Genomic DNA, 10,380 nt, shown 5'->3' on the forward strand with positions numbered 1-10,380 from the left:
TGAAACAGGCAGTTTCCCCTTTGAAAACTCTGGATTTTTTTTACACTACACCTCCCTCTCCTTCTTCTTCTTCTTCTTCTTTTTTTTTTTTTTTTTTTTTTTTTTTGAGTGTGGAAAACAATGGGACTGAGCTTTTTTCCAGGGAAGACTGTTTTACAAGAAACAGTCCACTGAGACGTTTCCAGAAGGTTATTGCAGACCTGGAAAACTTACAAATGTTCTCCATGTCCAGCAAAGGCAATAACATCTTTCATCTTTAAAACTTTAACTCTTAAGCAATCCACTTTAATGACTTCAAGGCGGTGATATCATTTGATGTTACAAAATAAAAGACTGGGCTACAAAACCTTTGGAACTCTGCACCAGTCACCGGCAATGAAAACCATGAGGTTTCAGTAGATGGCACTCTTCTCTGAGTGACTACTCAAGGTCTGGCAAGTGACTCTGTAGGTGTAAAACAGGGGCTTTTTCTTTTATTTTGTCTCAACTCTACTCCTGGAAAACTCCTGGAGCCAACAGTTCTTAACCTTTTAATATAAGCCTGTAGGTAAGACATCAAACCAGGAACCTAAATTAGTTAAATTAGGCATATTATCACAGTATTTCCTTCTTTCCCAGAATTGTTCCAGTGGCTTTGCTCTTTCTGCTTATGACACTGAGTTGTTTAATTCCAGAATTTAATCAGAATATCTAATTACCCGTAGGTCTTTAGATCATCTGATGTTGAATACTCTGTGGATGGTAAAATATGCAAGGTATCATGAATGAAAAACACAACATTTTGTATCAATACTTTATTTACTTAAAATTTATATTATTACAGAACGGAAGATAATTTCTGGTTAAATCATAACTGAGATTTTGCTTCTCTTGTTTAAAAATAGGGTTACCAATTCAACGTTGAGTGTTAAATAGAGAAAAATCTACTGTTTTTCCCCTTTAGAAATGCATTATCTCATATATTTTCTAGGATAATATACAATTTTTTAGTATTCCTTTTCAATGACAAACAGTTACAAGAATGAGCAAAGTCAGATGCTCTAGAATTAATGTATGTTTTGTGTTCGCTAATTGCCTAAGATTTATCAGAGTTTTGGTCCTAGTCTTAACCCTGTCATTTCCTAGTTGTATAATCTCAACTAAAGCACTAAATTCATGTGAGATTTACTGACCCTGAAATGCATGAGCAGTTATGCTTTCTCTTCTCTTAAAGGGAGAAGTGTTTCTTGTGATTTTATGCCATATTTTATTTATTATATAGGTTTAATTTGGGGAGCAGCACCAACCAGAAAACTTGATTGCTACTTTATGGGTTACAAATTCTCTCCTTAAGCATAATGGAAAATAGACTCTCATAACCTGTAATGAGGAACTGGTTCTCTTAAGTCCATTTATTTTGTAATCCTAAAATAATTAAAGTCCCACAGTTCATTATCACAGTGGAATTATCAGGGTAGCAAAATATAAGTTCAATCATTAGAACATTTTTAATTAAAATAAAGTTTATCTCCTTACCCTAAAGAAGCAATATTACTTAATAATATCTATTAATTTATCCATCTAATAAGTGACTAAAATACTATGTAAAATAAGGACTACATAAAAAACTTGACAAATATTAAAAAATAGTTATATGTTATATGTGGAATAGTTACATGTGGAATTTTGAAAATGGCCATAACATTCAAGCTCATTTCCAGTCTTTGACTATTGCTACCATGTGTTTGTGTGTATGTGTGTTTGGCAATATTTTATCAGTGATACACTATTTCCTTAGGAAAGTAATGTTTCATATTTAAAATTTGCACATGTAATATTTTTAAATCTCATTCTAAAATATGGAATCCAGCTGTGTAACATTTATGTTGGCATTGGTTGTGTAAATGGTAACACTGTCAGCCACTAGGTGGCGAGTCTTTGTGCTACAAATTTGGCATGTTTATAAACTACAGGAAATATAAAACAGACCACATTTCTCCATTGGTGGAATAAAATACATGAATTAAATAGAACTTTATAAATTTGTAAAGGGACCAAAATTCTTTGGGAGGGACATGTTTTATGCTCCAGAAAACGTGTGTGAGTGGACTAGAAGTTAGTATTCTTTCGGGTTGGGCTACTTGTCTCTGAAATTCTCAGAGCAGATATAAGAAACCTATAACCCAGAACTGTATTTTTCTGTTCTCAGCCTGCTGTATATTCAGCCACCGTCTGTACCGTCCCCAAAGCTAATCTACCAGCAGAATTTTCTTGTTAAATTTATAGGGAATGCAAAAAGTACTTACTATCTTAAAATACTTAAATTTTTTTTCATGACAAACAAAAATCGTAAGCTGACCAAAATCCCTCTCAACTTCTTTTGAGCTTAAAAGCACACAAATGTAATGGCAAATTTCATAACAATTTGTTGTTTTCTGTAGCTAAAGAGAAAAGGAAAAATGCAAAGAACTTGTGTGATGTAGAGATAACAAAGGTATTAAACACTTATTTTCCCTCTAAAGTTGGATGGAGAAGAAAAACAGCCATAGTGCTGATATAAGATTGTCATTACCGGGCAACTGCAAATATTTTGTCAGTCTTTTGAACTAAACACCAAAGGTTTGTTAGTCTTTCCAATAAATGGCAACTCTGTGATTTTTACCTACCCCCCCCCCCCCAAATCAGGAGAACTTAAGAGCTTTAAAAGAGGTAAATGTCTTTATTGAGCTAGGGATATGGCAGTAGGCATTTGGTACCCTCACCAAGGACTAGGAGCTGAAGCAGGTTCTGGGAGGGACAAAGGGGGAAGGAGTAGGAGAGAGGAATGAGGAAGGAAGGAGGACTTAGAGTCCTAGGGAAAGACGGTGGGAGAGGGCAAGAGGAAAGAAAAAACAGGAGAGATGGAGGCACAGGGAGGACACATGGGGACCAGGGAGGAAGTGCTAGAGGAAGAGAGGGAGGAGAGATGAGGAAACATGGGCTTGCCTAGGAAAGGGGGGTGACTAGTGAAGGAATGAAAAGGGGGAGGAGGTGAAAAAGAGCCAAAGGGGTAGGGAGATGAAGAAGGAGGGGACAGAAAGGGAAAAGAGGAATAAGGGGGAGAGGAAATGAGAGGAACAAGCAATATGGATTTTTCTTTTCTTTCGTGGCCACAGGCTGATTGTAACTGAAGAGATGTCATTGGGTGTCCCCCCACCCCCACCCTGGCCCCCTCCCCCACTTATATATGACTTTCAAGGACATCAAAGATTTGAAATTAAACACAAAAACTATTTTCAGACACATGTTTGCAGAAACTAGATTGAAATACTAATCCTTTTGATTACGTGCAAACAGAAATTGATGTGTAATAATTTCTTCTAACATCTTTAAATTTAGCATTTAAATATTTATTTCTGTGGAAGTTTGTATCCCAATGCGTCCAGTATTTTCATGACTATGAGAAACATGAATTGAAAGAAATATTTTCACACAAATAATGAAAACAAATGTGATTTGGGGGGGATTAGAGCAGAAAAACCATTGTTTGAAGTTGTTAGAAAATAAAACAAATCAACTTTTTGAAGTCAAACAGTACCAGTATCTTTTTACCTTGTTTGCAGAAAAGTCAAACATTCCTGTTGAAAACATTTTTTTGAAAACATTTTTTTAAATATTCTCTTCATTAATGCAAATGCAGTTAAAATGTAGGACGTGTGGAAAACACCAGACCCTTAGCAATAAATTATTAGAAAACATGTATTAATCGACCGTGTAAGTGCTTGAAACAGAATAAATATAGGAATGATGAAACATTTTTAGCCGTTTGAGTCCATTTAAAGAACACTGAAGATACTCACTTGTTGCCATTTTACAGAAATATATTCAATAACTTTAATAGTGCCTATTTTCCTTTAAATTATTCTGAATGCATGCTGTCCTTAAAATGCATTATCTTATTGAGAAAACAATGCTCAGTAGTCTATCCTTACAAAGAATCCAGCATACAAAAGAGTGTAAAAGTGTTACAAGAGACCAATAACTTCCAGACTGCCTAAGGAAGCATTCCAAGATGTTAACAATCCAGGAGGGGCACTTTTTTTAAAGCCATTTAAAAAGTTTCCAGTGCCGCTGACATGAAAATGAGTTAGTACCAGAACATCTTTATCTTAGACAACCAGAAAACTTTTAAATACAAAAATGACAACATTCTTTCTAAGCAAGTCTAAAAAAGCACCATCACAGTCCGTTCTACATTCCCCAATTGGGAGCTTACGGAGGCAATTAACTTCTCGGAGATTAATTTCCCCTTTATACGTGTTTGTACGGAGAAGTAAAGACAAAAACCGCATGAAGTTTCTTGAAAGCAGTACCTACTCACCTTCCTGCTGTTGTGCCAAAATAACAGTGGGATGAAGCAGAGCAAGAAGTAACCAGGTCCCCTTTTGCACAAAGCTCGTCATGTCTAAATATCAGACATGAGACTCTTTGTGCAAAAAGGAGAAAAGAAAAGCAGTTCAAAGTAGCACCATCAGATGTTCCCTGCCCTTCAGCACCGGGCCCGTCATAAAACTCAGCCACTGAGATTCCTTTGCTTTGGCCTTAAATAGGAAAAAGTTTGGCTTCCCTCACTTTCCAGCCCCTTTCTGAAATATGAGAGCAGCACCCATCCCCTTAGCAGTAAAAGAAGTGATTAATATGTCTTTTTCCCCTTATAGAAGACACAACCCACAAAGTAAGAAAAAGAATACATCTGGAGTTTGTGTGCATCGGTTTGTGTACAAGTTTGCTACGTATTTTATTCATATACATATATGTTTGTATGACTTAAGAATGTATGTCCACATGCTCTGCCCTGTGTTTTGGTGAAAGAATTAAATGTATATATTTTTCATTTCCCCTGACAACATTAACAACTGGTTGATTTTGAGAAATTGCTTGATGCCCTTTTCTTGGGCATGGCTAATTTGCAAATCTTATCTTCCTAGAAGTTTTTTATAGTGGGGTTTTGCCAGAATCCACCCTCATTCAATTTAAATAGGGAACTGTAAGAGATTAACTGGAAGAAAAGCCTCTGTTTGTCCCTTCTCATCCACCCACTCTGGGTCCTAGAAGTTCAGTGTCAGGCGAATGTCAAAAGACTAAGTATCTGAGCTATGTTTGCGTGGCATCTTAAAAGTTAGATACTTACCAATAGCTGTTTCTATTTCTCACAAATGTCTCTGGCAAGCCAAAGAGTGATTTCTGGTGAGATTTCAAATTTTCATGCTGCTTGTGAAAGCCAGAACAGAGTTTTCTAGAGAAACACTTAGCTTTTTCATGATTTGACTTTGTAAGAAAAAGGAAGGGAAAGGGCTTATCTCATGGAATATCAAAAGAGTACCAGTAGAAGTTCTCATTTTATCTAGATGGGCATAAGTTTCTAAATTTAGATGTTCATACGTACAATTTCCAGGCCACATTAACATAGCTTGTCAATGCAGTTCTGGATCTAAAGAGTAATTTCTGGGTCATATTTGAAAGAGGTGTGTAAATACCATCTGCAAGTCTTTGATAAATCTTTGCCAGAAAAACATGCATGTCTGCAGTATCCAGATATTTTTAGTAAGGAGGACATTTATTTACACCTTAATCACCAGTCACCTGTATATTCTATCTTGGTTCTTCAACTCTAGTCACGGTCCTCTGTATTTATTTTATTTTTTCCATGTTAACTCAACTGTGGCCATTTCCATGTGTGCATGTGCCCAGAAAATTCTCTCCATCTCACACCAATTCATGGAAGTCACTTCTCTACGACCCAGCTCAAAACTGTCCTTCTTTAAACTTGCCTTCATCTCTTTCTTTCTCTCAATTCATGTTGCCCAATTTTTATTCAATTTACATGCTATATGTATATTCCCAGGTATATATCTATTCTGTAAGGATGGAGAGTGGTAGGCTTGAATCCCAGGCCCAGTTACAAAAAGCACAGAGATGTCCCAGTGTAGATGACATAATCTGATGACAGGAAAAGAGAACCGGTTGGACCAATCTCTTGTGAGCCTTCTGATTTTAGATTGGAGAATCACCACTTGAGGGAAAAAAAAAAGTAAACAGGGAAAAAAAAATAAGTTGTTTTACTGGATCACTGTGAAGATGTTGGGGAAAAGACTATTACATACATCTTCGTGTCTTCCAATAACCTTCACCCTATACTTAAAAAATAAAAACAAAACAGAACAAAAAAGACCTTGCATTCAAACTAAGCCAGAAATGTGATTCATCTTTCTCTAGGTGCCCCTGACACTTGCAGAAAAAAAATTCATGTATCTATATTTATTATCTTATTGCTTTGGTCAATAAAAGTTGAAATTTGTTTAATTTCTTCATTAAAATCATTTTGCGGTGTGAAAAATTATATTATTTTTTTAAATAATGCTTTTTATGCTTTATTTCAGGTATTATATGTACCCTTTCTATTGTATTTTATCATTCTTTTCCATACATCCCTGGATCCACTGATATTAACCAGCTCACACAGACATGTCATTTTGTTCTCTGGATTACATTTGGAGCTTTAACACAAATCTAAACACCTGTACCCTTCAAAGCACTGATTAATGTGGCTCTCCTTTAACAAAGAGACTGGAAAGATGAGGCAAAACGAGGGTGTGGCAAATTATCAACCAAAAATTCAAATCTTTTCCAGTTCAGTGGAAAAGGCAGCCTGGGAGAGATGCATCAACACAGCTGTGATGAACTCAGTAGACCAGTGAATGTCAGCAGTGCTCTCTACAATTGCAATAAGAAAATCAATTATCTCCATCATGAGAAACACATGGAGGAGAACTCTGTCTCCTACTTGTACTGCTTCATTGTGTGATTTTCTTTTCTAAGCCAAGGAGATACATGATTTTTATGGACATTTTCTATGTGCTTTCAAATCACTGTAAGGTCCTTTAAAATGTATCTATGATGGGATTGACTTAAAAACATACCAAATCCATAGCAGAATTGCACCCTACGATAGGATAATTTGTAATCCAATTGTAAAACACAATGCAGATTTTATTTGCTATTTATGGAGAGATGGATCAGTTCATTTAGTTTACATGTGTGAAAACACATTTGGAGAGTTATGTTCCCTTTAAAAAAATTTTGGACAAATACACACTATGTGTGTAGTTGAGCTAGAAATATGGTTGAAAAATGTCATGTCATGGGGCGCCTGGGTGGCTCAGTCGGTTGGCGTCCAACTTCGTCTCAGGTCAAGATCTCACTGTTCATGAGTTTGAGCCCCGTGTTGGGCTCTGTGATGACAGCTCAGAGCCTGGAATCTGCTTTGGATTCTGTGTCTCCCTCTCTCTCTGCCCTCCCCCACTCGCATGCTGTCTCTCTCTCTCTCTCTCTCTCTCTCTCAAAAATAAATAAATGTTAAAAAAAAATGTCATGTTGTAGATAAAGAACTTGAGCATATCTAACCATAGATAAATCCAAGATTGAAGCAATGACATTGGTAGGGCACATGACAGACAAATATTTGAGTGATTTACTAAGACTAATTCTTTGAGATTCCTTTCTTTAATTTCTTCTTAGTGCACAAGGTAGAATTATTTGTCTTCTTATTCTTGTTCCCATTGAACTATATTGATAACCTGTTCTCTCTAGCCTTGAAGTTTTACTTTTGGACAAGACTCAGATTTCCTTGCCATTTAGTAAAATGAAGTGTGCTACCACACGCTCATTTTGGAAACACTAAATAGCTTTATTCAAATCTATTCTTTTTATATCCTTTGCTGGTCTGACTGAGGTTCTGCATTTCTATCCTTATGTTTTTCTACTGAAAATCATCCCAAGTTCAAAGAGGTTACACGACTCTCAAAATTACTCATTGGGATTGGAATTAAATAGCACACTTTCCAATTTTTTTTTCAAATGTTTTCCACTTGGATTAGTCACTGATTGTGGTAAAGATATTTTTATGCAATTTAAGAATTGGGTGAACACAAATTTGGCACTTAATTTTGTATGTTTTCTAATGGAGGATTGTAAAAGTTTGGAAAGAAGAGAAAGAATGAAGTTGGAGAGTTAATAGCCAATCTAAAAATTGCTATTCTTCTGATTTCTGGCTTGTTATTAACTTTTATGTAATTTTATGTAATTTCCAGCATTGCTATAATTTAAAAGTTTTTGAATAAATATTGTATACTATATTCAGTATAACCCCATTACACTGAATGATGGGGTCCAATTTTAGGACATGCAGGAAATTCACACGTGTGTCTGAGTGTGTTTACATGTGTGTCTGTGTGTATGTTTATATATATATATATGTATATATGTATATATATGTATATGTATATGTGTGTATATATATACATATATATGCATACACACTTTTAAGGATTGACAAAAATTTGAGCAAGTGCAATTTCCTGGAAATTGCCTTAATATACATATTTTAATTCATGTGAAAGTTTCTGAAGCATTGTCAATATGTCCTCTTGAATGAAGTCTTTATATACTTGTGTTTCAGTGATGACTCATTTGCCATCATAATTATTATGGTAACTATATTTGAAAATTCATAGAAAACTGAAATTCATCTCATTACCTAACACACTGACTCATCCAGAACAGTGTGATTACTTTATAAATTTTGCCACAAAGGTGACAGAGGCTTGGATGCAACATCTTGTAGTTTAGGAGTTCCCTGTTGGGTCTTCAGTTAACTTAATCATTCTCAGGATTGAAGCTCTTCTCTGCAAATCCCACTAGACTCTATATCAAATATAATTTGTCATTTGAGTCATACTTAGGAATTTTCAGCAATATCCAACACAGCTGCAATAGCTTTTTAAACGTAGCCAATTCCGTCTACAGATAAAAAAAAGGAGGCCCAAATCACGATCTACAGATAGAAGCATTAGATAGGCCAAAGCTGAACTTGTTGGATTTGCATGCTTCAAATGCAGACTAACTTTAATTCTTATCAATATTTTTATATTCAGATATTCACTGGGGGAGAGGGGGCCCAGATTTAGGATCTTTTAATCCATATAATTCTTCTTTAGGACACAGAAATTTTAAGCCATTGACCTCCCTCTCCCAAAATAAACGAAAATGTGGCCTTTCTCTGTTTAACTTTGTGACTATTACTTTATACAGCTAACCTGTCTTCAGGTTATAGTGTTCATGTAAAAAATATCCTGTTTTAATTGTCTAAAGACTTTATTTTTGACTGTGCCTTAAATCAAGTTTTAAAAAGTTCTGTATTTAGGTATGTTATTGTTCTATGAAATAATACCAACATTAAATTCTTGGTGGGAGGGAGCTATGGCAAATGGGCTCCTTTTGTTTTCAAGGATCCAAGTTCAGCCCTCTGGAATCTTAGCTTTCATGTGGCAACACTATTTTAATAGCTTTGCTTTATATTTACATTTATTTATGTATTTATTTTATTCCTACATATAGGTCATTCTTATTTATTACCCCATCTTCTTTTTAAAATCGTACACAACAGCAAGCACAGTCCCTTGAACATAATAGGTATTGGGAAATGTGAAAAAAATTTATGGGATTGGAATGGAGTATTTAAAATATTAGGCATTCTCTTCCTGCCATTTTGGGGCCTATGGAAGCCTGCTGGGAACAGGATTTCTAAAATGAAAGTATGGTTGCAAGAGTATGGTCCAAGACCATTTTTGATGGCTTAAGTGGAGTCTCCAGAACCAGAGGGTGCACATAGCTCTTCTTAAATTGAAGGCACTTATCCCTGAGATAAAACTGAATTCTATTTGGACAAGAAATGTTCTTAGGCACACAAAGGACAACACAGTGACTCCTGGTGGCCAACCAAACAAAATCAAAGTAATCTGGGGAGAGGTGCCAGTGAAAACAGAGGCATAGTTCCTGCCAAATTCTGAAGCAATCTTCCTGCTAAGGTCATTGGACACAGAATCTGTATGATGGTGCACCCCTCAAGGATTTAAACTTATTGAAAAGTAAATAAATAAAAGTGTGGAAAAATTTTAGGTGTTTAATAATGTAAGTATTTCTTAAAATTTATAGGAATCATATTAAGAATTTGCTTCCACCCTTCACCATTTTACAGATGTTAGATACATTTCATGATGTGATTAAATCAAAACATCTGACTAATGAAAATAACCACTCCAAGTAAAAAGTTTCCACATAAAAATTATGCCATCATGATTATGCAAAGCGCTAATCTTTGGATGATGATACTGAATAGATTACTGTTACTTTATTTCTATTCTTTCATGTCCATCCACCCTTTCCATTTCCCATCCCCACCCCAACAAGAGGCAAATTCTCTTAGATAGTTTCCAATATGCAATTTATCTTGATTTAGGCACTACCTTCTTAAATCGAATAGCTCTCTTTCTCTAATATCCAACCTATGTTTATTTGTTTCCA

The 10,380-nt window shown here is 35.4% G+C and overlaps 1 protein-coding gene across 1 annotated transcript in view; it reads right to left on the minus strand.

Moving 5' to 3' along the window:
* Positions 1 to 4,573, minus strand: part of COL3A1 (collagen type III alpha 1 chain) — a 40,257-nt gene extending 35,684 nt beyond the window's left edge. The window contains exon 1 of the mRNA XM_049615354.1: positions 4,340 to 4,573. Within this exon, the coding sequence (XP_049471311.1) occupies positions 4,340 to 4,421 (82 nt within the window). The 5' untranslated portion in view covers positions 4,422 to 4,573. The remainder of the gene's footprint in view (positions 1 to 4,339) is intronic.
* Positions 4,574 to 10,380: the final 5,807 nt, after the last annotated feature.

Source organism: Panthera uncia (assembly GCF_023721935.1).
Source record: "Panthera uncia isolate 11264 chromosome C1 unlocalized genomic scaffold, Puncia_PCG_1.0 HiC_scaffold_3, whole genome shotgun sequence".
NCBI lineage: Eukaryota > Metazoa > Chordata > Mammalia > Carnivora > Felidae > Panthera > Panthera uncia.